Genomic DNA, 27,984 nt, shown 5'->3' with positions numbered 1-27,984 from the left:
TTCCTTCGCAGATTGGTAGGGACCGGAAGCGGATGGCGTGTCCTGAAGGTCTGACCGCGGCTTGTGAGTTTTGGTCCTTCTTTTCCTCTCTGCACTTCCCAGGCCTCCGGTGCTTCTATACCGGACACGTGGGTTCTCCAGAGACCTGGAAATTCCGTCCCCTCTTAACCCAGAGCAAATTGAGACGTCCAGGTGAGAGTGCGTGAGTCGCTTCCTTTTGAGTTAAAAGTCGCCCTGAGGCAGGTCCCTCCCTGGTCTTTCTTCAGTGGGGCCGTGCAGACAGACACCTCGTACCGCGGAAGTTTCCTGCTCAGACCCTTCCTGTCCCCTCCTCCTGCTTCACACAGTTTCAAGTCCTCAGCCGCGTGCTGGATTCCCGTCCTGGGCACCTCCCAGCCTCGCTCTCGTCGGTCCCTGGAGCGCAGCGCCGCGGTCGCAGTCCCGGGGAGGCGCGTTGTGTACCGAGTCCGGGGAACCTGCAGACCCCACCTCTGTGCCAAAGCCCTGTGGCCTCCCCAAGTCCCTTCTAGTGCTGGGCCCTGCTGCTCCCCAGTTCCAGCCCCTGGAAAACGAGCTCTTCCTGGAGGCAGCCCTCTTATTCCGTCCTCGCTCTGTTTTATCGTAAGGCAGCCTTCGGTGTGAGATGTCCAAGTTCTTGGATAGTGAACATAGACTTGAAAAAAAAAGGGCCAGGCGTGGTGGCTCACACCTGTAATCCAAGCACTTTGGAGGCCAAGGCAGGCGGATCACCTGAGGTCGGCAGTTCAAAACCAGCCTGAACAACATGGTGAAACCATTTCTTTAAAAGAAAAAAAAAAGAAAACCCAAAAAAATTCACCACGAAGTAACAAAAGAAGAAAGCCGAGAAAGCAAAAATTTATTCAATCAAGAAAGCATTCCATAGAATGGGAGTAGTCTCCAGGGAAAGCCTCCAGGGCCCCGTTTACAAAGTTTTAGCGTGTTAAAGTCTTTCTCTTGAAATCCTATGGGCTACCCCTTATCTGGAAGAAAGATTTGGCCCTTGGCCAATGAAAAGCTGAGATGAATTGACCCGAGGCCAGAGCAGATGGGTGCCCTATGCAGAAGGGGTGTCCGGTGCTTGGCCTTTGCTGCTCCTGGGCTCTTTCCTTTTTCACCTGAGACATGTTGGAAGGGGGAGGGCTGTAGGGAGAGTGGCCTTTGATCCTTTGTTACTCCACGTGGGGAGATGGGGCTTTTCCATTTGGTCTGTTTTTGGAAAGGTGAGTTCATTGGCCTTAGATTCCCTCCCCCCAGACCCAGGACCCAGGTGTTTCCCTTTTCTCTTTTTTAATGGAGATGAGTCTCACTCTGTTACCCAGGCTGGAGAGCAGGGACAGGATCACAGCTCAGTGCAGCCTCCACCTCCTGGGTTCAAGGAATCCTCCCACCTCAGCCTCCGGAGTAGCTGCAACCGCAGATGGGCGCCACCACACCGCACTGATTTTTGTGTTTTTGGTAGAGAAGGGCTTTTGCCATGTTGCTCAGGCTAGTCTACAACTCCAGGGCTGAAGTCATCCAGCCTCCAAATATGGTGGGATTACAGGCATGAGCCACCACAGCTGGCCTTTTATTTTCCTCTTTTTTGAGATGGAGTGCCACTGTGTCATACCTCTGTCACAGGCTTGAGTGCAACCTCTGCCTTCTGGGTTCAAGACATTCTCCTTCCTCAGCCTCCTGAGTAGCTAGGACTACAGGCAGCTGCCACCTTGCCCGATTACTTTTTGTATTTTTAGTAGAAAGGAGGTTTCACCATGTTGGTCAGGCTGGTCTCGAACTCCTGACCTCCTGATTCCCCCGGCTTGGATTACAGACAAGAGTTACCACACTCAGCCTTTTTTTTTTTTCTCTTTTTTTTCCTTTTTTCTTTTTTTTTTTTTGAGATGGAGTGTTATGGGGTATAATCTTGCATCACTGCAACCTCTGCCTGCCAGCCTCAAGTCATCCACCGCAGTCAGGCTCCCATATGGCTGGGACAACAGACATACAGCACCACACCTGGCTAATTTCTTTTCTTTCTTTCTTTGTTTTATTTTAAAGACGGGGTTTCACCGTGTTGGTCAGGCTGGTCTTGAACTCCCGACCTCAGGTGATCCACCCACCTTGGCCTCCAAAGTGCTTGGATTACAGGCGTGAGCCACCACGCCGGGCACTTGGCTAATTTTTTATACTTTCGGTAGAGGCGGGGTTTCACCATGTGGCCCAGTGTGGTATCAGACTCCTGGGCTCAACTCATCTGTTTGCTTGGGCCTCCCAAAGTGCCGGGATTACAGGCGAGAGCCACCTGCAGTTGTCCACAGGAGGATGATCATTGTTTCTGTTTTTCTTTCTTTATTTTTTTGAGGTAGGGTGTCACTCTGTCACCCAGGCTGAAATGCAGTGGCACACTCTGGGATCAGGGCAACCCCTGCCTCCCAGGCTCAAGTGATCTTTTTCAACCTCACAAGTAGCTCTGACATCAGATGTGTGCCTTGACGCCTGGCTAATTTTGTGAATTTTTGGTAGAGAAGGGGTTTCACCATGTTGCCCTGGTTAGTCTCAAATTCTGAGCTCAAGTGCTCTGCCTGCCTCAACTTCCCAAAGTGTTGGGATTATAGGGGAGAGCCACCACACCTAGTTGGTTTTGGAATTTTCTAGAGGAAGACCAAGGCAGCCTATTGGCCCTTCCAGGCCGTCACATGGGAGTCAGCCACACCACCTTCTTACCCTCCTCAGAGCTTCTCAGGATAACTTTGTGACCTGTCTCCCACTGTGAGCTTCAGGGACTTCACCTGTAAAAGGGAGGAAGAACAGGAAAGCTCAGAGTGACACTCACCCCTGAACAGACTGACAAAATACAGTGAGTTGCTTTTTGGTGTATGTTTAGTAGAGACGGGGTTTCATCATGTTTTCCGCGATGGTCTCCATCCACCCTGACCTCGTGATCCACCCACATTGGCCTCTGAATTGTTGGTTTTACCTCGAATTATAAATGGATGCTGGTCCTCCAGAAATGTAAAGGTCAAAAAAATCAGAAGAAGAGCCAAAAATAGGGCATCGGACTCAAATCACCTTGAACCTTATCTCATGGCCTCAACCCACCTACTCGGCTCTGTGTCCCCTGCAGGTCTCTCCCCAGAGAGCTACAGTCCTCCTGTGTCCTGTGTCCTCTGCTCCCTGCGGGGACATCGCACAAGCATCTCCACCTTCACGTGTCCATAAGTGACACCTAAACCCCCAAACACATTCCCTTGTTGTGTGCACATCTCAGATGAGGGTGACTGTGTACTTCCGGGGTCTTTGCGGAACTTGACAGCATATATTTTAAATATGGGAAATCAGTTATATTACTCCTAAGTGTTGTAATTTATAATATAAAGAGAATATTACATGTATATGTGAAAAAGGTGAAAAGCTACGCTTCCAAAATGCTTTTTTTTTTTCTATACAGGTTTTTGCTCCCTCACCTAGGATGAAAAGCAGTACTGCTATGTCAGCTCACTGCCACTTCCACCACCTGGGTTTACCCAAGTTTCCTACCTGAGCCTCCCAAATAGCTGGTATTACAGGCACGCACCACCACATCCAGCTGATTTTGGATCTTTAGTAGAGATAGGGTTTCACCTTTTTTTTCAGGCTGCTCTCGAACTCCTGGCCTCTGGTGATTCACCCACATTGGCTTCCCAAAGTGCTGTGATTACCAGCTTGAGCCACTGAGACTGGCCTTTTTTTTTCTTCAGACCAAGCTTTGCTGTTGTCACCCAGGCTGGAGTGCAGTAGCACGATCTGGGCTCACTGCAACCTCTGCCTCCCAGATTAAAGTGATTCTCCTGCCTCATCTTCCGGAGTAGCTGTGGTCACATTCAAGTTTCAAAATTCTTTTAGATTGTGAGAGGAAAATGTGTAAAGACCTTGTTCCTATGGACGAATCTGTTTCCCCAGGACCTCCCTGACCTCATCTACCTGTGTCCTCCTCTCCCACTGCTCCAACCACACGGGCGCTGTCCTTTTGCTGGGGTTGAGGTTGCTGCTGTCTCAGGGCCTTGACTTGAGCTGTCCCTCTGACTTGGACTCTGGCCCCTCAGCTGCAAGTGACAAGCAGCCTTTTTTCCCTAAGTCTTTGTTCTGATGTCACCTTTTCTGTGGAAACCTTTGTGATCTCCCACAGCCCCCCACTTGACATTACATCTGTGAACCCACAAAACCTCTGACAGATGTCATTTCATTTAGAAAGTTTCTTCTGCCAAGGTTGAGGATGCACCCGTGACACAGCCTCAGAAAGTCCTGGTGACATGTGTCCAAGCTGGTGGTGGCACCGCTTAATTTTATACATTTTAGGGAGACATGAGACATCAGTCAATATACGGAAGAGGCTCATTGATCTGGTCTGGAAAGGCAAAAAAACTTGAAGCAAAGGCAAAAAGAGTTGAAGCAGGAGGGGGCTTCCAAGTCACAGATAAGTGACACACAAATACCACGTGTCCCAGGTGCTGGTAATCTGTGCAGCACTGAGGGTCAAGTTTCTGTGTCCTCCAGTTCTGAGGGCTGAGCTGAGCCTGTGATGCACTAAGAGGGGAGGGGCTGGGTCTGTGCTCTGAAGGGGAGCTTAGTCCAGCCCAGCTCCCCACTTCGGCCTGGTGTGTGCGGCTTCTCCGGGAGGGGGATCTGAAGACCAGGGCGAAACACACTTGTAGGTCTTCCTGTGGGACTTTCTTACCTCTGCATGATGTCTGTTGCTGTGGGCAGCAGAGGCCCATCTTTCTCCAGAGTGATGTCTGCCCCATGTGTGTGTTTCTGTCACAGTTAGGGAGTGAGTGGTTTCTAACATTAAGTCTCCAATATTTTTCACATGCAGGGTTGATTTTTAAAGACTCATAGTAGGTAAGGAAGCAGCTCAGAAGAGGAAAGAAAAGGAGCCCGGCATGGCTCTTCCTCAGGTAAAGTGACACTCCTCGGTGGGTTCATCTGTCTCTTCCCTTCCTGAAATGCCAGGTATTGTAGTAGCCAGTCTGTTCTGAGTCTGAAGCGTCCTGCCTCACACATTGGCTGGCACTCACCCATGCCTTCCTCAGTTCCTGTCATCTGCTCTGAGATTCCATCTCCTGGGACCCGGTGATATGAACTCAGGAAGAGGCTCCACTGGGCATGGTCATGGGAAGGGCTGACACCTGGACCTGGATGGACACGGGGTGTGGGCCTTGTGGTGTCAGTGCTGCTGCCCAGCCTGGATGGTTCAGGGGCCACATCTGGATGTAAGACCTTTGAGGATGAGATCAGAGAAACTGCGTATGAAACACATGGGTTAATGTGCACTGATGTCTGGTAAACTCTGGAAAAGGAGACCAGTAGGGGGAGCTATTTTGTAGCTGATTTGGTAATGCAGTGGAAGCCACACTGGTAGATCAACACGTCTCTGACTCCAAACTTTATTTTTTCATGTTTTAAGAGACAGGATGTTGGTTACAGTGCGGTGGCTCACACCTGTAGTCTCAGCACTTGGATGGATCACTTGGAATAAGGAGTTCAAAACTAGCCTGGCCAACATGGTGAACCCCCACCTCTACTAAAATACAAAAATTAACAGGGTGTGGTGGCACGTGCCTGTAATAATCTCAGGTACTCAGGAGGCTGAGGCAGGAGAATCACTTGAACGTGGGACATGGAGGTTATAGCAAACGGACATTGTTCCATTACGCTCCTGTCTGGATGACACAGTGAGACTTTCTCTGAAAGAAAATAAAAAGAGAGGGAAGGTGTTGCTCCGTGGCTTAGCTGTGGAGTAGACTGGTACAATTCAAAGTTTACAGCAGCCTCGCCTGCTGGGCTCAAGTGATTCCTACTTTGGCCTCCCAAAGAGCTAGAATACACGGCCAATATTTCTATTTCTGATTTAGTCTCTGTCACCCAAGCCAAAGTGCAGTGGTGCAATCTCATCTCATTTAACCTTCCATGTTTTGGGTTCAAGTGAGATTCTTCTGCCTCAGCCTGCTGAGTAGATGGGACTGTAGGCGTGTGCCACGACATCGGCTTCTTTTTGTATTTTTAATAGAGACCGGGTTTCACCGTGTTGGCCAGGCTCATCTTGAACTCCTGATGTCGTAGTCTGCCTTGGTCTTTCAAGGTGCTGGGATTACATGTGTGAGCCACTGTGCCTGGCCTTGCTTTTTATTTATTTATTTTGCAAGTCAGAGTCTCACTCTGTCACCCAGGGAGGAGTGCAGTGGTGCAATCTCGGCTTAGTTCAGCCACCATGTCCTAAGTTCAAGGGATCCTCCTGCCTCAGCCCCCTTTGCAGCTGGGATTATAGGTGCCTGGCTAATTTTCATACTTTTTGTAGAGACAGGGTTTCACAGTTTTGGCCAGACTGGTCTCCAACTCTTGATCTCAAATGATCTGCCTGCCTTGGCTTCCCAATGTGCTAGGAAGGCAGGCGTGAGCCACGAGGCCTGGACCAACTATTTCTTCTTAGTTGTACATTTTTCCTATATCTATAGAATCAAGACTTCCACAGTAACTTAGGGGATCTTAAAATGCTTAATGAAAAAGTGCAGTAGAGCTTATAATTCTCAGATATTATCAGTAACACACCCAAAAAAGTGCAGTAAAATGCAGCTGTAGAGAAACAATGTTCAGAAATACCGTAAGTAGTTTTGTCAGGACAGTCTTTGATGAAATGGATACTTAATTTCTCTTTTCTCATTTACTGTGAAGGTGGAAACTCACTCCTCCATAATTAGTTGAAATGTGTTTTTCATTTCAGGGACGCTTGACTTTCAAGGATGTGTCTGTAGAATTCTCTTCGGCAGAGTGGAAATGCCTGACCCCTGCGCAGAGGGCTTTATACAGGGACGTGATGTTGGAGAACTACAGGAACCTGGAGTCTGTGGGTGAGGAAAATGTTCCTCCAGACACGAGTAATCCGTCTTTGTTTATCTGGGCTCTTCCTGGTTTGTATTCTCTGTTGTGATTTTGCCCTATACAAAGTCTTTCTTATTTTTCCCGAGATGCACTTTTCCTCTTGTTGCCCAGGCTGGAGTGCAGTGGTGCGATCTTGGCTCACCGCAACCTCAGTCTTTCTGTTCAAGTGATTCTCCTGCCTCAGCCTCCTAAGAAGCTGAGATTATAGGGATGTAATTCCTGGCCTCACCAATGTTTGTATTTTTAGTATACACCGGATTTCACCATGTTGGCCAGGCTGGTCTGGAATTCCTGACATCATAATCTGCCCACCTCAGCCTCCAAAAGGCCTGGGGTTACAGGCATGAGCCTTTGTGCCCTGTCTTGCTCAGTTCTCACAAACACATCTCTACCTACTCAGCGGGGATCGTTCTCACCCCCATAGTGCCCTGCACTGCTGTCCTCTATTTCATACCATTTACTTGTTTTTTCTTGTGTCTACACAATTCTAGAATTTACATGGGGAATTTGTTGAGTATATACCCGAAACTGAAATCAGAGGCCATTTAATTTGAGAGATGTAAAACTGCCTTCACCTCAGGTCACTACTGCTGCTGTTTTGGCTCTTTCATTCTTGTCCCCTGCCCATATTGTAATTTGTGTGTTTCACCTCGGTTTCATATTTGACCATTTTCTAAATTAGTTGCACTTCCCTCCAAGCTCAAACTGTGGTCTATGCTGGTGGGGTCATATTCCCACAGACGAGCCTGCACACAGTTCACTCCTGCATGCCCATTACTTCCTGCCCTCCACCCTTGCCCTTCCTTTCCTGTCCTTGCCTCACATGCTACATTGATTTGGATGTAAAATGCTGCTGCTTTCCAGCCTGTTGATTTGTAAAGCTGAATACCCCAATTTAGCCCTCCCCTCCAATATGATTCTCACTGAGTGAGTCAGGACCTTAAACATTTACTGGATATAATTATACGAGGCTGCTTAAATCAGTGTGTGCAGGGCCTGATGACTCAGCACGTTCTCCATGAGGGAAGGCTCAGCATGGCTGTCAGCAGCACAGCTCAGCCCTTGTATCCCTCTTGATGTATTTCTTTCTTCTCCTTGTATTTTCTATGACTGGGCATTTTCTGTACTGCCTGGGTGAGACTGTTGTGCTTAAGAACATGTTGTGGGATTTTTCAGACCCAGCATCAAGTTTTGATAACAAACGTGTGAATTGGGTCAAGTACATGACTACTGTAAACTGCAGTCCTTGTTTGAGAAGTAATATTTTGCTTCCAGGTTCTTTTTTCTTTTTTGTTTTTGAGATGGAGTTTTGCTATTAGTGCCCAGGCTGCAGTGCAGTGGCACAATCTCTACTCACCGCAATCTCTGCCTCCTGGGTTCTATCAGTTCTCACACCTGAGGCTCCCAAGTAGCTGGGATTTCAGCCATGCACCGCCACACCTGGCTAATTTTCTATTTTTAGTGGACACTTGCTTTCTCCATGTTGTGGACACGCTGGTTTTGAACTCCCAAACTCAGGCAATCCACCCGCCTTGGCTTATCAAAGTGTTGGCATTTCACGTGTGAGCCATCATGCCTGGCTGCCTTCATGTGTTTAAAACAAGTTAATTAGATGTCTTCACATATTGAATGTCTTATAATATAGGCAGGGCTCAGTGGCTCACACCTGGAATCCCAGCACTTTGGGAGGCCGAGATGGGCAGATTACGAGGTCAAGAGATCAAGACCATTTTGGCCAACATGGTGAAACCCCATCTCTACCCAAAATTTAAAAATTATTCGGGTGTGGTAGTACCCACCTGTGGTCCCAGCTATTCGAGAGGCTGAGGTGGAAGAATCGCTTGGACCCAGGAGGCAGAGGTAGCAATGAGCCAAGATTATGCCATTATACTCCAGCCTGGTGACAGAGTAGGACTCCATCTGAAGGAAAACAAAAAAGAGAAAGTTTTATAGTACAAACTCGAAGCCTCCTTTGTTTCCTATGATTTGTCAGCCTTGGATGATGTTGATTATGGGAGCCCGTTTTTCTGTCTCAGTCATTTCACTGTCACGTCAAAAATAGGTTACACTGCCTGGCCTCAGTGGCTCATGTCTTTATTCCCAGCAGTTTGAGAGGTTAAGGTGGGTGGATCGCTGCAGCTCAGGAGTTTGAGTGCAGTCAGGCCAACATGCTGAAACCTTGAATCTACTAAATTCAGAAAAATAAATAGGCGCATTGGCTGACACCTGTAGTTCCAGCACTTTGGTATGCCAAGATGAGCAGATAACCTGAGGTCAGGAGTTTGAGAGTAGCCATGCCAACAGGGTGGAGGCGTATCTCTACTAAAAGTACAAAAATAAACTGGGTGTGGTGGCATGCACTTGTAATCTCAGCTACTTTGGAGGCTGAGGCCAAAGAATTACTGGATCCCAGGAGGTGAAGGTTGTAGTGAGCCAAGATCATGCCACTGCAGTGCAACCTGGACGACAGAGCGAGACACTGACACCCATACACACACATGCACATGCACATGCACATGCACACACACATACATTTAGCCAGGCTGTAGTCCCAGCTATTTAGGCTGCTACGGGAGAATCTTTTCAGGCACGAGAATCAGGCCATTACACTCCAGTTTGGGTGATAGAGCATGACTCAGTCTCAAAAAAAAAAAATAGCTTAAACTGGGAAGCTTAAGACACAGAGATTTATTTCTTTTGAATTTAGGAAGTGGGAAATCTAAGAGCAAGGTGCAGGCAAATTGGTTTCTGCTGACAGCCTCCTTTGTGATTTAGCCCAAGCATCTTCCTGCTGTGTTTTGTCTTGGTGGAAAGAGGAATAGTCAACAAGCTCTTTACTGTCTCTTTTTATAAAAGCACTAGTCCTGGCCAGGAGCCGTGGAGTTTATATTTTGTGGGTATCTCCTCCAAATGCATAAGGAAGAAGTTTTCATGAACAGGGCAAGGCAATACAGAAGTGTTCCACACAGGGACATTGGCAAGACAGGAAAGTCATCACATTGGAGAGTTTTGCTTCCAGGAGACTGAGGAACATAGTCATAACTTTGAGTTTCAGTGGCAAGAAGCTGAAAGAAATAACCAGGAAGCACCGTGACAACATGTAAAAAGCTGACTGGTAGTACAGACCAATAAGATCAAAGGCATGCCGGAAACAAGCCTGTTAAAGATGAGCTTGGAGTGATCTTTCATTGGCATCTTCTGAAACTCACATATTTCAGACTGAAGGGAATTCTGGTAATCAGGTTGAGAAGTCTGTCGATGATGCTTCCTTAATTTCAACATCCCAAATAATTTCTTGTGTAGCCAAAACCCATATATCTAATAACCATGACAGTAATTTTCTCCAGTCTTCATTATTTACATAAAAATAGGAAGGACGCATGAGAGAAAAATTCCAATGTCATGACACTAAGAAAGCCCTTAATTGTAGCTCATTTTTTTCATTTATTTTTTCTTTATTTTTCCAGCCGCTGGCAACCTCAATTGTAGCTCATTGTTAAAGAAACATCAGATAAACCATTTAGGAAAGAACAAATACAAATGTGATGTGTGTGGCAAGGTCATCAATGAGAAGCGAAATCTTGTACACCATCATAGATGTCACACTGGTGAGAAACCTTACAAGTGTAATGAGTGTGACAAGTCTTTCAGTGACAGGTCATGCCTTCCACACCATCATAGACTTCATACTGGAGAGAAACCTTACAAGTGTAATGAGTGTGGCAAGACCTTCCATCAGGTGTCATTTCTTACTTGCCATCAAAAGCTTTATACTGGAGACAATCCTAACAAGTGTCATGAGTATGGCATGAAATTCCATCAGATGACGTCCCTTACAAAGCATCGTAGAATTCATACTGGAGAGAAACCTTACAAGTGCAGTGAGTGTGGCAAGAGCTTCAGTCGAAATTCATCACTTGTAACTCATAAGGCAGTTCATACTGGAGAGAAACCTTACAAGTGTAATGAATGTGGCAAGGGTTTTCACACAAAAGCACACCTCACATGTCATCTTAGACTTCACACTGCGGAGAAACCTTACAAGTGTCATGAGTGTGTCAAAACCTTCAGTCACATGTCATCCCTTACATGCCACCATAGACTTCATACTGGAGAGAAACCTTACAAGTGTCATGAGTGTGGCAAGACCTTCAGTCAGATGTCATCCTTAACACGCCATCATAGACTTCATACTGGAGAGAAACCTTACAAGTGTAATGAGTGTGGCAAGACCTTCAGTCGAAATTCATCACTTGTAATTCATAAGGTAAATCATACTGGAGAGAAACCTCACAAGTGTAATGAATGTGGCAAAAGTTTTGTTAAAAAGGAACACCTTGTACGTCATCATAGACGTCATACAGGAGAGAAACCTTACAGGTGTAATGAGTGTGGCAAGACCTTCAGTCGAAATTCATCACTTGTAATTCATAAGGTAATTCATACTGGAGAGAAACCTCACAAGTGTAATGAATGTGGCAAGGGTTTTGTTAAAAAGGAACACCTTGTACGTCATCATAGACATCATACAGGAGAGAAAGCTTACAGGTGTAATGAGTGTGGCAAGGCCTTCAGACAGGTGTCATTTCTTACACGCCATTGTAGACTTCATACTGGAGAGAAACCTTACAAGTGTAATGACTGTGGCAAGACCTTCAGTGACAGGTCATCCCTTCAACGACATCATAGACTTCATACAGGAGAGAAACCTTACAAGTGTAATGACTGTGGCAAGACTTTCAGACAGGTGTCATCCTTTACATGCCACCGTAGACTTCATACTGGAGAGAAACCTTACAAGTGTAATGACTGTGGCAAGACCTTCAGACTGGTGTCATCGTTTACATGCCACCGTAGACTTCATACTGGAGAGAAACCTTACAAGTGCAATGAGTGTGGCAAGACCTTCAGTCAGATGTCATCTTTTACACGCCACCATAGACTTCATACTAGAGAGAAACCTTTCAAGTGTAATGAATGTGGCAAGGTTTTTAATTGCAAAGCACAACTCGTACATCATCATAGAATTCATACTGGAGAGAAACCTTACAGGTGTAATGAGTGTGGCAAGACCTTCAGTCACATGTCATCTGTTACACGCCATCGTAGACTTCATACTGGAGAGAAACCTTACACGTGTAATGAGTGTGGCAAGACCTTTCATCAAATGTCATCCCTTACAAGCCACCGTAGACTTCATACTGGAGAGAAACCTTACAAGTGCAATGAGTGTGGCAAGACCTTCAGTCACATGTCATCTTTTACACGCCACCACAGACTTCATACTGGAGAGAAACCTTACAAGTGTAATGAATGTGGCAAGGTTTTTAATTGCAAAGCACACCTCGTACGTCATCATAGACGTCATACTGGAGAGAAACCTTATAGGTGTCATGAGTGTGACAAGAGCTTCATTCAAAAGTCACACCTTACATGCCATCGTAGACTTCATACTGGAGAGAAACCTTACAAGTGTAATGAGTGTGGAAAGACCTTTCATCAAATGTCATCACTTACGTGCCACCGTAGACTTCATACTGAAGAGAAACCTTACAAATGTAAGGTCTGTGATAAGCCTTTCAGAACCTATTCACACCTAGCAAAACACAGTATAATACACACTGGAGAGAAACCTTAGAAGTGTAATGAGTGTGGCAAGACCTTCAGTCAAAATTCATCACTTGTAACTCATAAGGCAGTTCATACTAAAGAGAAACCTTACAAGTGTAATGAATGTGGCATGGGTTTTGATACAAAAGCACGCCTTGTATGTCATAGACTTCATACTGCAGAGAAACCTTACAAGTGTAATGAGTGTGGCAAGGCCTTCAGACAGGTGTCATCCCTTGCGTGCCATCGTAGACTTTATATGGAAGAGAAACCTTACAAGTGTCATGAGTGTGGCAAAACCTTCAGTCACATGTCATCCCTTGTATGCCATCATAGACTTCATACTGGAGAGTGACCTTACAGGTGTAATGAGTGTGGCAAGAAATTTCATCACATGTCATCCCTTACGTAACATTGTAGACTTCATACTAGAGAAACCTTACAAGTGTCATGAGTGTGGCAAGACCTTCAGTCAGATGCCAAATCTAGTATGACATTGCAGACTTCATACTGGAGAAAAACCTTACTAGCATAATGAATGTGGCAAGGTTTTTAACCGACAGGCAACCCTTGCATGTCATCATAGATTTCATTCTGGAGAGAAACCTTACAAATGTGAAAAATGTGACAAAGTTTTCACTCACAGATCACACCTTGAAACACATAAGAAAACTCATAGTGAAGAGAAAGCTTACAGATGTAAGATTTGTGACAAGGCTTTCACGTGTAATGTATACCTGGGAAAACATACTAGAATTCACACTGGAGAGAAACCCCACAAGTGTAATTAGTGCAACAAGTTCTTTGATCAAAATTGATCTCTTAATTCATAAGGCAATTCATACTGGAGAGAAACCTTACAAGTATAATGAGTGTGGCAAGGATTTTAATCAAAAATCAAATCTTGCTCATCATTATAGACTTCGTGCTGGAGAGAAACCTTACAAATGTGAAGAATGTGACGTTTTCAGTCCCAATTCACACCTTGAAAGACAGGGTAAATCATACTAAACAGAAACCATGACGTATGAGATTTGTGACAAGGCTTTTGGGCATGATTCACACCTGGTGTAACATGCTAGATTCTCACTGGAGAGAAAACTTACATAGGTACTGAGTGCGGCCAAGCCTTTAGTGCACAGTGAGCACTTATTCATCATCAAGCAATCCATGGCATAGGGAAACTTTACTAATGTAAAGATTGTTCCAAAGTCTTCAGTAACGCTACAGCCATTGACATTATTGGAGAATCCATAGTGGAAAGGCATCTTACAAGTGTGGTAAATGTGGAGATTTTTTGAACATCGTTGATACCTTTCAGTTTATCGGCCAACTCATGCTGGAGAGAAACCCTACAAAAGTCAGGATTGTGGCCAGGTCTTCAGTCATACTTCCCCTTATGCAAAACATGGGAGAAGTTATACAGGAGAGAAACCTCCCCAGTGTGCTCGTGGTGGCAAGCTTTACTTCACATTCACATGTCATTAGACATCAGAGAATCCATCCTGGATGGAAATCTTACAAATGTCCTAAGTGTGGCATGGTCTTTAGTCTGAGGTCACTCCTTGCAGAACATGAGAAAATTCATTCTGGAGATAATTGTTCAAAATGCATTGAATAAGCAGCCATCGAGCATCGACTTGAGTTTGAGTTGACTTAACATTGAGTTCAAGTATTAATTGACATTAAAGTGTTTATGTTAAGATGATTGGGCCAGGCAGGGTGTGGCTCACACCTGTAATCGCAGCACTTTGGGAGGCCAAGATGGGTAGGTCACTTAAGGTTAGGAGGTTTGGACCAGCCTGTCCAACAGATGTGAGCCCCTTTTTTCCGCCTGTTTTTTTGTTTTGTTTTGTTTTTATTTAACAAAAAGTGACAGGGGGTTTTATGGGTATTGTGTTGAATCTAAATCACATTGGTTTATGTAATCATTTCACAACATTTTTCCAATCAATATGAGTTGTATCTATATATATGTTTTTAATCATTTTGATCAATGTATGTAGATGTCAAGGTAGAAACTTCTCACCTTTTTAGCTTTATTCTTAAGTATTTCTTACTTTATATTCCCTAGCACATGGAAATATTTTTTTAAGTTTCTCTTAAAATTGTTTATTGTAGATGTATGGAAATTGAACTGATTTCTGGTGCTGATACTGTATTCTGCAAATACACTGAAAGTGTGTCTTGGTTTCAGTAGAATTTGGTTGACTGTGATTTTCTACACAGAAGATCATGTCATCTCCAAACAAATATACTTGTACTTGTTTCTGATTTGGATGAATTTTATTTCTTTTGCTTTGTAATTGCTCTGGCTAGGACAACAGCATTTATTGAATAGAAGGGGTGAGAGCATACTTGCATCATGAAATTCTACAGGAAAAGCATTCTGCTTGTTTTGATATGTTATTTCTGCTAAGGTCATTTCATGGATGGTCTTTATATTATTGAGGTAAATTTTCTTCTCTATTTTGTTTAGGTTTTCTTTCTTTTTTCTTTTTTTTTTTTCTAATAGATGGGGTCTCACTATGTTGCCCAGGCTGGAGTGTAGTGGCTGTTCACAGGCGTGATTCCACTACTGATCAGCATGGGAGGTTTGACCTGCTCCATTTGTGACCTGGGCTGGTTCACCCCTCCTTAGCAACTTTGTGGGCCTCCGCTTCCAGGAAGTCACCATATGGTGCCAAACGTAGTGTGGACACCTGATTGGATGCAGTACAGTCCAGAACTCCTGGACTCAAGTGATCCTCCAGCCTCAGCCTCCCAAGTGGCTGGGACTAGAGGCATGGGCCCCTGCTTGTTTAGGATTTCTATCATGACTGAATGTTGAATTTTGTGAAATGTTTCTTTCCCATCTATTCAGATGATGTCTTTTTCATCTTTCTTTCTGTTCAAGTGGTATATCACATTGATTGGCTTGAATATATTGAACCATTCTTGCATCCCAGAAATAAGTAGCACTTGAATATCTACAGTTTTTTAAATATCCTCTCAAATACAGGTTTTTACTACAAGTGGTCTTCAAGAAGTTTATTTTAACATATGTATTATGAGGAAATTGTGCATGACTTTCACACTTTAGCACCTAAATAACCTGGTACAAACTTGTTATAACATGTCTGAACAGGCTCTATTTTGAGCCCCTCAGAAGGATAAGGCATGAGTTTGAGAAGAGACTCTGTCAAAGCAGTACAATTTGTGCTAAACTTGAAACAGAAAGAAACATCAAATTTACAATGAGAGCAGATGCAGCAGCTCAGGCCTGTAATCCCAGCACTTTCAGAGGCTGAGATGTGGGTCACATGAGCCCAGGTATTCAAGACCAGCCTGGGCAACATGATGAAATCCCCTTCCCTACAAGAAAGACAAACATTAGCTGGGCATGGTGGCTCATGCTGCAGACACAGCTTCTGTGGAGTCTGTGGTGGGCGGATGGCTTGAGTCTGGGAGGTTGAGGCTAAAGTGAGCTGTGATCATGTCACTGCCCTTCAGTGTGGGTGACGGAGCAAGATTCTTTCTCAAAATCATACTTATGGTAAAGATTGGGTGGAGAAATAATGAAATCATTGATGCTGTATGAAAAGTTTATGAGGACAATGGCCAAAGGCAATCAGCCGTGTGGAAAGGACACCTCATTGTGAGTTGGGAGAAGACAATGTTTGAAGTGATGTGTAGGGAGGAGATCCCGTAAGTGCTGAGGCAGGAGCAAAAGGCCTCAGCCTATTTCCATATAAATAATGAAGAAGAAAGTAACCAGAAATATAACCATGGTAGTTACTAGATATTCATAGGTGATATTCTTTTACTAATGCCTCTCAGGTCGGAAGTGCGAACCTGGAGTGACATTGTGAAATGAATGACACTAAGGCAAGATGTTCTAAGCCCTCCGTCGAAAGCGCCCACTGTTTAGCCGGCTAGGGAAGTATATGTCCAGAATAGCTGAGATATCTCCTTCCCTGGAGGAGTTAAGGGAAAACTCTGCTTCTCCAAGCTCTTGTGGTAGCCTGACACTGTCAGGGAGCCCTGCAGACATCCAGGGGCTTAACTGATTCTATGCGATGCTGTGCTTTAGTGGTCACATTCCATGTCTACTCTTATGTCTGCTTCTGCACCTGGTTCCTTTTTTTTTTAGAAAAGGTAATCAGTAATAGTAATCTAAATCTTTTTCTTTTTTTCTTTAAGATGGGGTTTCACCATCTTGGTCAGACTGGTCTTGAACTCCCGAGCTCAGGTGATCCGCCCGCCTTGGCCTCCAAAGTGCTTGGATGCAAAAATCTTAATGTTGTAGTTCTTTCTTGATAGGCATGAAAAACGTGCTGATACATTATGCTCCTTACCTCACTTCGGGTGCCAGAAATTCCTAAGTGCCTACCTGAATGACCCATAATGTACTTGACCCTATCACTGCCATGCCCTATCTACCCTGCCCCGAGTCTTTGACCACCAAGACCACGCCCTACCTACCCTGCCCCCAGATTCACAACTCAATAAAAGTGAGAGTGTCCAGGCCTTCTGGGCCACTGCTGACCTCTGCGATTTGAGCATCAGTAAACCCCTGGGTTCAAACTGTCTTTTCTCTATCTCTGTGTCTCGTTTCTTTTATTTCTACAATTTCTCATCTCCGCACCAGCCCAGAGGGGCTCACAAAACCCTGTAAGGCTGGACCCTACGGTGATTCACAGAGCAGCAGGCAGATCATCTACATCAGTGTTACAAAAAAAAAACCCTCTTGTTCCTGCCACAGTGAAGAGGACTGCCAGCTAACAGCGGAAGCAATAGGAGTTCGAGATCAGCCTGGTTAACATGGAAAACCTCATCTCTATTGAAAATACAAAAATCAGCTGGGCATGGTAGTGGGTGCCTGGAATCCCAGCTACTCAGGAAGCTGAAGCAGGAGAATCACTTAAACCCTGAGGAGGACTTTGCAACTAGCCCAGATGACGCCATTGCATTTTATTCTGGGCAACCAGAGCAAAACTCCTTCGGGGGGGTGAAAAAGATGGGAAGCCTCTTCTCTTTTTTCCTCCAGGATCATGGTGGAAAAAATCTTGACTTCGCTTCTTGCCATGTCTTCTTATGAGACCTTTACGATTAAGCAATTTCTCGCCAACAAACAAAAGGAAAATCGTCCCATTTCTCAGTGGATTCAGATAAAAACTGGTAATAACATCAGGTACAAGCCCAAAAAAAGACACTGGAGAAGAACCACGCTGGGTCTATAAGGAATTGCACATGGGATGCTACACGTATTTCTGCTACCTGAAGGTCACAAACCTATTACCATATGAAGCTGAAAATGTCACTATCTGGAGAGTTGGACATTTTTATTCAGAATATATTTTCTGTCTGAATCTGTTATAAATGCGTTGATTGGCTGGGTTCACTAATATGTATGATGTTTTTATTATTTTATTTTATTTATTAAGATGAAGTTTCACCATGTTGGCCAGGCTGATCTCAAACTCCTGCCTTCAGGTGATCCACTCGCCTCAGCCTCCCAGAGCACTGGCATTACAAGCGTGAACCACTCACTGCACTTGGAAGACTTTTCATTTCAAAAAAAGAAGTCAAACGATGTAATTCCACAGAGCACCTTAATGTCTGTTTTGCTTTGTTTTCTTTTTTTTGAGATGGAAACTGCACTGGGTTGAGTGTATCACACCTGTGGTCCTTACACTTTGGGAGGCTGGGGTGGGAGGATTGTTGAGACCAGGAGTTGCCTAGGAATCTTCTAGTCTTTCCTATCCTGGTTTATGACAGAACCTTGGACTTCACTGTTAAGTGTGGGTAACGCCCCTTCTGGGAACCAAGCACAGACAGCTAAGCAGGCCCCTGGCACAATTAGTGCCTGAAGACTATCTTAGCTTATAGTGTTGCTGCTCGGCCACTTCCTTTTGTATAATTCTGTGTGTATACTCATATACTAGTTTATAGTCGGGACAATGAGAGGCTGAAGAATATCTTATTACTCAGTTAATTATATATACATATAGTTTATATTTGGAGAAATGTCTAGAGCAGACAAGGTGCAGAGCATGAATTAAGGGAAAAACAGCTATATATATATGCATATCTTGCTTATACTCGGAGAAATGTCTAGAGCAGACAAGGTGCAGAGCATGAATTAAGGGAAAAACAGCTATATATATATATATGCATATCTTGCTTATACTCGGAGAAATGTCTAGAGCAGACAAGGTACAGAGCATGAATTAAGGGAAAAACAGCTATATATATATATATATATATATATGCATATCTTGCTTATACTCGGAGAAATGTCTAGAGCAGACAAGGTGCAGAGCATGAATTAAGGGAAAAACAGCTATATATATATATATATATATATATATATATATATGCATATCTTGCTTATACTCGGAGAAATGTCTAGAGCAGACAAGGTGCAGAGCATGAATTAAGGGAAAAACAGCTATATATATGTGCATATCTTGCTTATACTCAGAGAAATGTCTAGAGCAGACAAGGTGCAGAGCATGAATTAAGGGAAAAACAGCTATATATATATATATATATATGCATATCTTGCTTATACTCGGAGAAATGTCTAGAGCAGACAAGGTGCAGAGCATGAATTAAGGGAAAAACAGCTATATATATGTGCATATCTTGCTTATAATCAGAGAAATGTCTAGAGCAGACAAGGTGCAGAGCATGAATTAAGGGAAAAACAGCTATATATATATATATATATATATATATATATGCATATCTTGCTTATACTCGGAGAAATGTCTAGAGCAGACAAGGTGCAGAGCATGAATTAAGGGAAAAACAGCTATATATATATATATATATATGCATATCTTGCTTATACTCAGAGAAATGTCTAGAGCAGACAAGGTGCAGAGCATGAATTAAGGGAAAAACAGCTATATATATGTGCATATCTTGCTTATACTCAGAAATGTCTAGAGCAGACAAGGTGCAGAGCATGAATTAAGGGAAAAACAGCTATATATATGTGCATATCTTGCTTATACTCGGAGAAATGTCTAGAGCAGACAAGGTGCAGAGCATGAATTAAGGGAAAAACAGCTATATATATATGCATATCTTGCTTATACTCAGAGAAATGTCTAGAGCAGACAAGGTGCAGAGCATGAATTAAGGGAAAAACAGCTATATATATATATATATATATATGCATATCTTGCTTATACTCGGAGAAATGTCTAGAGCAGACAAGGTGCAGAGCATGAATTAAGGGAAAAATAGCTATATATATATATATATATATGCATATCTTGCTTATACTCGGAGAAATGTCTAGAGCAGACAAGGTGCAGAGCATGAATTAAGGGAAAAACAGCTATATATATATGCATATCTTGCTTATACTCAGAGAAATGTCTAGAGCAGACAAGGTGCAGAGCATGAATTAAGGGAAAAACAGCTATATATATATATATATATGCATATCTTGCTTATACTCGGAGAAATGTCTAGAGCAGACAAGGTGCAGAGCATGAATTAAGGGAAAAACAGCTATATATATATATGCATATCTTGCTTATACTCGGAGAAATGTCTAGAGCAGACAAGGTGCAGAGCATGAATTAAGGGAAAAACAGTTGGGCGAGAATCGATGGCCAGTATCATAAAGGTACCCGTGTATTTCAGACTTGGAAAAAGAGTCACTCCTCCTGTAAGGGAGTTTCAATTTTTTGCATCCAGCTCCTGGGAAAGGCTGCCCTCTTCTTGGCAATCCCACGAGCCTCTGAGGACTTAAAACCCGTCTGCTATAGTTGGGCCTTGGTGGCCGTATAACTTGTCAGCTCTCTAGCTACTGTGCTGACTCAAAGCATTCTCCTCTAGAAATCATTGGAAGCTGCCAGCAGGTGGCGGTAGATCCTGTCAGCTCTGTTACTGCTGCACTGACAAAGCATTTTCCTATAGACCTGCCCATAGATAAGAGACGTTGCACACTGCAGCCTCCTTACTGCCCACTGCCCACCCTCTCAGTGGACTAATGGGTGGGACCCTTTGTTGTGCATTGCCCACCTCCTTGCCTCAGTGACCTAATGGGGGTAGGCCCCTTGCTCATCACTCACGTGAATGTCTTGACCATCCTTAAGATGACCTCACTCACTACCCTGCCCCCAAACTATACCCAATAAATATAGATGCTTCTGGACATTTGGGGCCTCGCCTGTCCCCGCTTGTAAGTGGCTTGGCCCCTCGACAAAGCACTTTCTTTGTCCTTCTATGCCTTGTCTCTTTCGGATTCAGTGCCTCAACACAGTGATAGGGGACACCCCTTGACCCTGTAGGACTTGACCCTACATTCATGAGGAATCCATATAAAAAAAATCACTGTGACAAAGCATTGTGTGTCACTAGGTTGTGAAAGGAAAATCAAAATTACTAAGCCAAAGAGAAAAGTCAAACTGGGAATTGCCTCCCATTTTATTCCTAACCAAGATAGCTACGAGAAAGAAAAAAAAGTGGCTTACATCCGTAATCCCACTACTTTGGGAGGCCAAGGCGGGCCTATCACCTGAGGTCAGAAATCTGAGACCAGCCTGATCAACATGGAGAAAGCTAGTCTCTACTAAAAATACAAAATTAGCTGGTCGCGATGGTACATGCCTGTAATCCCAGCTAATCTAGGGGCTGAAGCAGGAGAATTGCTTGAACCCAGGAGACAGAGGTTGTGCCAAGCCAGCCGAGATCACATCATTGCAATCCAGCCTGAGCATCAACGGCGACACTCCATCTCAAAAAAAAGGAAAGCTGCATTCTCCCCTCACAAACTCAGGGGCTCAAGATCTCCACCCTAAAATGGTTCTGTTGAATTTCACCCTGGAAATGTACACTGATGGCTTACCTTCACAGGTGTGGGACAGAACTTATTTTTCTGCACACCTGAGACAAATGCCTATCTGACTGCGTCCCCTGCCCTACTGTTCATCTAAAACGCAGAATCACCGAGCCACACCAACGCATACGTGAGTAATCCTCTACCCCCTGTCAATATAAATTGTGTATTCAGTGAGAGGCTGATCAAAGACTCAGAGAATGTGGTTGCTTCTTTTCTACTTGTGATCTGGAAGCCCCCAACTCCAGTGTTCCACCTTTCCAGATCTAAACAGTGTATATCTTGCACGTATTGATTAATGTCTCATGTCTTCCTAAAATGTATAGAACCAAACTGCAGCGTGAACACCTTGGGCACACGTCGTCAGGACCTCCTGAGGCTCTGTCATGGGTGCGTTTTTCACCTTCACAAAATAGATTTCTAAGCTCATTGAGACCTATTACATACTTTTGGTTCACAAGCCTATGAACACAGAAGAAATCAAGATACAATAAGAAAAAAACTGGGTGTAATGCAAAACACTAAATCAGCTCCAAAATCTGAACTCCTTCATATTAATTCAACGTAAGGAAATGCTCTTCAGCTATGTGTGATTAGATTCTATTTGTGAAAGGTATATTTCTAATATTTGATTTTTAAAAACCGCATTGCATGAAATTTTAGCCAATTTAAAACTGCAAATATCAAATGATTAATTGTATACATGCAAAAAGCTTCCTGATATTTCACTTAGTATTGCTATTGCTATGTTCTCAGGGCAGAAGTGGAGTCTGTCAGACACATTACCTGAGAGTGGTGTCTTCCGTAATGGTGCTTAGGACTCTGTGGTGCCTGAGTGAATAACTGTTAAGCAGGAAGCCAGGAGAGCTAGGATGGCAAAGTTGAAGTCCATGAAAACTAGCAAGACAGATTCCTTACTGCTCACCCGTGAGTCCCAGCTGTAAGATGTTTACAGTTAAAGAAAGCAGCTTCATAATACCTGCAAAGACAAACTCCTACAGCAACACAGTGTCGAGATAACCCAACATAAGCTTTATAGAGAGCAGGCTGGCCTGAAACTCCTGACCTCAGGTGATACACCTCACTCGGCCTTCCAAACTGCTGGGATTAGAGGAGTGAGCCTCCACACCAGGCCTATAATAGCTTTAAATCAACCGAGTCCTAAGTGTTGTCACGTTGTCAGCTACTGGCAGGTAGATATGCCTTAGCTTTTTCTTACACCCCTATGTAAAGAAACGGGAAGAGGAGGCGTTCTCTCTGCTTCCTGAGGATGCGTTACTGTGTAACTGGGAGCTTTCGATAAATCTCTCTCCACTGCGCTCGGACACTGGCCTTGAACTGGTTACTGCACATGATCCAAGAACTCTAACATGGGGTGCGGACTGTGACTCCCTTTCAGGCAACAAAACAACCAAACGTTATACAAAACAGTTTATCTAATTCTCATAGAAGTAAGAATTTTGTGGGCCGGGCGTGGTGGCTCACGCCTGTAATCCAAGCACTGTGGAGGCCAAGGCGGGTGGATCACCTGGGGTTGGGAGTTCAAGACCAGCCTGACCAACATGGTGAAACCCCATCTTTAAAAAAAAAAAAAAATTAAAATTAAAATGAATAAATAATAATGCTTTCTGCTCTTTGATTATTTTTTTGACCTATGGTAACCTAGCACCTTATATTTTACGCGTGTGTTTGGTTCTCCTAATGTGAGTTAGGAGTGTCCCTTATCTGGATTCTCTGATAATTGATGAGCTGTCCTTCACACATGTATTTACGGCAGTCACATCGGCCTCGCCATTTGCAGAGCTTAGAGCTGCAGTGAATGCCAGGAAGGAAGTAATGAGACAGTTTCAGCTGAACAAGGCTAGGTGGTGGCTTTTCTGAGACAGTCCGCCCAAGTATTTCTTTACCAAGTACTTATTGAAAGGTCTTGTATCAACCACATTCACTAGATGGCATTTGAGGTGGGTTGCTGAGGCACCTGTGACCTTGTACACTCAAACTGCATTCTCAGGAGGCTGTTTTTTTTTTTTGAGACGGAGTTTCGCTGTTGTTACCCAGACTGCAGTGCAATGGCACAGTCTCAGCTCACCTCAACCTCCGCCTTCTGGGTCAAAGCAATTCTCCTGCCTCAGCCTCCTGAGTAGCTGGGACTACAGGTACCTGCCGCCATGCCCAGCTAATTTTTGTATTTTTAGTATAGACGGGGTTTCACCATGTTGACCAGGATGGTCTCCATCTCTTGACCTAGTTATCCACCCGCCCCTGCCTCCCAAAGTGCTGGGATTATAGGCGTGAGCCACCGCGCCGGGCCCTCAGGAGGCTGTTCTTAGCGTTCCTTATCACACTCCCCACAACACACCCTGTCCTGTTTTTAGGTGTAAGGAGTTTCATTCCCATCCACAAATCACATGCACACCGCGCCTTAGTATTTTTTTTATGTGCAGACCTCAAATGCCATGGACATAAGCTTGAAAATGTTGCCATGAACTCCGAACACTTTGGGAGGCCGAGAAGGGCGAATCACTTGAGGTCAGGAAACCAGCTTAGCAAACATGGTGAAACCCTGTCTCTACTGCAAACAACACAATTAGCCGGGCATGATGGCTCCCACCTGTAATTCCAGGTATTTGGGAGGCTGAGGCAGGAGAACTGCCTGAACCCGGGAGGGGAAGATTGCCATGAACTGAGACACTGCACTCAAGCCTGGCCCACAGCAAAACTCTATCTCAAAAAAAAAAATTCCAGTAAATTATTAGGAAGACTAAGCAGCCCCAGAGATAAGGCTTTCTGGGAACAGCATCCCTTCTTTTTCTTCTTTTTTTTTTTAATTGAGACAGTTTTGCTCTTGTTACCCAGGCTGGAGTGCAATGGCGCGATCTCAGCTCACAGCGACCTTTGCCTCCTGGGTTCAGGCAATTCTCCTGCCTCAGCCTCCTGAGTAGCTGGGATTACAGGCACATGCCACCATGCCCAGCTAATTTTTTGTATTTTTAGTAGAGACGGGGTTTCACCATGTTGACCAGGATGGTCTCGATCTCTTGACCTTGTGATCCTCCCGCCTCGGCCTCCCAAAGTGCTGGGATTAGAGGCTAGAGCCACCGTGCCTGGCAAATCATCCCTTCTTATGGAGTGATATATAACCTTTACTGAAGTGCAACAGTTCGTAACCAATCACATGTTGCAACCTATGCACTGGTGTTTAATGGAAAATGTGGTGATCCTGCTAAAGCTTCTCTGTCTTTTTCTATGAGTGTGAAACCTTAACATCTCCAATGTGGAACGCTGATCCCATTCATTTGGAGTTGATGTTTCCAGGTGGCTATCTTCAAGCTTTGTGTTTAAATAAACTCTGTACTTAATCATTTATATATATATATAAATAAATATCTGTATGTGTGTTTGGATATATATTACATATATATATATTTTTTTTTTTTTTTGATACAGAGATTCACTTTTGTTGCCCAGGCTGGAGTGCTGTGGCACAATCTCAGCTCACTACAACCTCTGCCTTCCAGGTTCAACTGATTCTCCTGTCTCAGCCTCTTGAGGAGCTGGGACTACAGGTGAGTGCCACAACTCTTGCCTAATTTTTGTATCTTTAGTAGAGATGGGGATTTGCCATACTGGCCAGGCTGGTCTTGAACTTCTGACATCAGTTGATCTACCCACCTTGGTCTCCTAAAGTGCTGGGATTACAGGCATGAGCCACTGGGCCCAACCTTAAGTTTTATTTATTTATTTATTTAATTTATTTATTTATGAGATGGAGTATCTGTCAGTTGCTGAAGCTGAAGTGTCCTTGTGTGATCTCATCTCACTGCATCCTCCCCCTCCTGGGTTGAAGCAAATCTTGTACCTCAGTCTCCCAAGTAGCTGTGAATGTGCCGTCTCTAGGTTTTCACTTACAATCTCAGTGCAGTTAATTCAAGTGTGTGTGACGTGATGTGGTGTGTGCATGAGCGCATGGATGGATAAGCCCATGGACTCTGTAGAAGATGCATCATTTGAAATAAGTTTTAGTTTTATAATGATTGAAATAATGTTGGGTATTTTTCATTATCCTCAGCTATAATAATTAAAGACGAGAAGGCCTGGGCCAGGCACAGTGGTTCACACCTTTAATCCCAGCACTTTGGGAGTCTACAGTGGACAGATTACTTGAGAGCAGCCTGGCCCACATAGTGAAATCTCATGTCTACTAAGAATACAGAAATTATCTCATTGTGGTGATGGACACCTATAATTTCAACTACTGGGAAGCTGGTGTAGGAGAATCACTTGAACTCCAGAGGCACAAGTTGCAGTGAGCTGAGATCACACCACTGCACTCCACCCTGGGTGACAGATCCAGACTCTGCCAAGAAACAAAAAGCAAGAAGAAGCCGGGCGCGGTGGCTCACGCCTGTAATCCCAGCACTTTGGGAGGCCGAGGCGGGTGGATCACGAGGCCAAGAAATCGAGACCATCCCGGTCAACAAGGTGAAACCCCGTCTCTATTACAAATACAAAAATTAGCTGCGCACGCTAGTGCGCACCTGTACTCTCAGCTACTCGGGAGGCTGAGGCAGGAGAATTGCTTGAACCCAGGAGGCGGAGGTTGCGGTGAGCCGCGATCGTGCCATTGCACTCCAGTCTGGGTAACGAGCAAAACTCCGTCTCAAAAATAAAAATAAAGCAAGAAGGGTGATAAAGGGTTGCATGCACGCCTGGGTGAATATTCAGTGACATTTTACAATGCTCCATGTTCCCACCCTTGGACTTCTCTCGCTTCTCTCCACTAGGTAAACCACTGTCAATGCAGATGTGATGCTGTGTCTGGTATTTAGCGGGTTATATTCAAAGCTGAGTCTCAGACATCTGGATTCAGGTGTTTTGTTGACAGCTTTATCTATTTGATATGTGGTGCCTTTCCCAGAGTGTGTGTGAGGCAGTTCTCTCCAAGTCTGGATCTTTCCTCATGGGACAGTGTGTAAGTTTACGGCTGAGGACATGGGAAGCACTTAGAAAAGTGTTTAGCACATGGGAAGAGTTGAAAAATGTCAGTCATTGCTACTGCTCTGACAGTTTTTTGTCTGTTTTTGGAGATGTAGTCTCGTTCTGTCACCTAAGCTAGAGCTCAGTGGCATGATATTGGCTCTCCATAACCTCCACTTTCTGGGTACAAGGAATTCTCTTCCTCATCCTCCCAAGTAGCTGGGATTACAGGCACCCACCACCATACCTAGCTAACTTTTATATTTTTAGTAGAGATGGGGTTTCACCACCTTGACTAGGCAGGTTTAGAAATCCTGACCTCGTGTGCCACTGCTCCTGGCAATCATAAGTTTTTTTTTTCCAAATTATAATTATGATTCTACAATTATATCATGACAGTTTTTAGATTCTGACTTTTCTTTTCTTTTTTTAATTTTTTTTTTTTTTTTTTTTAAGATGGGGTTTCACCATGATGGCCAGGCTGGTCTTGAACTCCTGACCTCAGGTGATCCACCCACCTTGGCCTCCCAAAGTGCTAGGATCACAGGAGTGAGCCACCACACCCAGCCAACTTTTATTTTTCTTTTCCTTCTTTTTTTGACAAACTCTAATTCTGTCACCCAGGTGGAATGCAGTGGCACATTCTCAGCTCACTGCAACCTTTACCTCCTCTGCTCAAGCGATTGTTCTGTGTCAGCCTCACGAGTAGCTGGGAATACAGGCGCCCACCACCATGCCCGGCTAATTTTCTGTATTTATACTAATGATGGGGTTTCATCGTGTTAGTCAGGGTGGTCTCGATCTTTTGACCTCGTGATCCGCCTGCCTCGGCCTTCCAAAGTGTTGGGATTACAGGCGTGAGCCACCACGCCCAGACTTTTCTTTTTTTTTTTAGATGAAGTTTGGCTCTTGTAGCCCAGGATGGGGCGCAATGGTGTAATCTGGGATCACTGGATCCTCCGTCTCCTCGTTTCAGTTTTCCTGCCTCTGCCTTCTGAGTAGCTGGGATTACAAGCTCTCCGCATGTCCGGCTAATTTTTGTATTTTAGTAGACACATGGTTTCACCACGTTACCCAGGCTGGCATACAACTCCTGACCTCAGTTGATTTGGCAGCCTCAGCCCCGCGAAGTGCTGAAATTACAGGCTTGAGCCACTGTGCCCGGCCCAGACTGTTTTTTATAAAGCCATTGGACTTTGTCGACTCTGAGACAGTACTTGTATTTTAGCTCATCTTGATCATAAATATCACGTGTTATGTTGAACAGAATATCTAACATATCTTTGGAGAAACATTGTATTTACTTTTTATTTGCAATTTTTGTTTTTTAGACAGAGTTGCTGTGTCACCCAGGCTGGGATGCAGTGGTGTGATCTCAGCTAACTGCAATTTCCTCCTGGGTTCACGAGATTCTCCTGCCTCGGCCTCCCGAGTAGCTGGTATTAGAGGCGAGTAACACTACGCCGCCTAATTTTTTTGTATATTTAGTAGAGACGGAGTTTCACCATGTTCGCAACCTGGTCTCGAACTTCTGACCTCAGGTGATCCGCCCAACTTGGTCTTCCAAAGGGCTGGGATTACAGGCGTTAGCCACTGCATCCGGCCAACTAAAATTAATTTCAACAGCAAGGAATTTTCCT

The 27,984-nt window shown here is 44.3% G+C and overlaps 1 protein-coding gene and 1 pseudogene across 8 annotated transcripts; both read left to right on the top strand.

Annotated features, from left to right (window-relative positions):
• The first annotated feature begins 2 nt into the window (after nucleotides 1-2).
• On the top strand, nucleotides 3-14,799 carry LOC103787291 (uncharacterized). Of its 8 annotated transcripts, none has more exons than XM_078361175.1 (5): nucleotides 3-192; nucleotides 2,734-2,857; nucleotides 4,853-4,934; nucleotides 6,758-6,884; nucleotides 10,383-14,799. In XM_078361175.1, exons 3-5 carry the CDS (start codon nucleotides 4,920-4,922, stop codon nucleotides 12,551-12,553), a joined length of 2,313 nt encoding a protein of 770 aa, XP_078217301.1. In that variant the 5' UTR covers nucleotides 3-192; nucleotides 2,734-2,857; nucleotides 4,853-4,919; the 3' UTR covers nucleotides 12,554-14,799. The 8 variants fall into 8 exon arrangements, with proteins under 8 accessions (XP_078217301.1, XP_078217297.1, XP_078217302.1 ...); XM_078361171.1 differs by having other exon boundaries at nucleotides 6,758-6,944; XM_078361176.1 differs by lacking the exon at nucleotides 2,734-2,857 and having other exon boundaries at nucleotides 3-63.
• LOC144576573 (putative protein ZNF321 pseudogene) lies at nucleotides 9,686-10,321 on the top strand (annotated as a pseudogene).
• Nucleotides 14,800-27,984: the final 13,185 nt, after the last annotated feature.

Source organism: Callithrix jacchus, chromosome 22 (genome assembly GCF_049354715.1).
Source record: "Callithrix jacchus isolate 240 chromosome 22, calJac240_pri, whole genome shotgun sequence".
NCBI lineage: Eukaryota > Metazoa > Chordata > Mammalia > Primates > Cebidae > Callithrix > Callithrix jacchus.
Note: the sequence above shows the minus strand (reverse complement) of the source record. Positions and strands in the feature narration are given on the sequence as shown.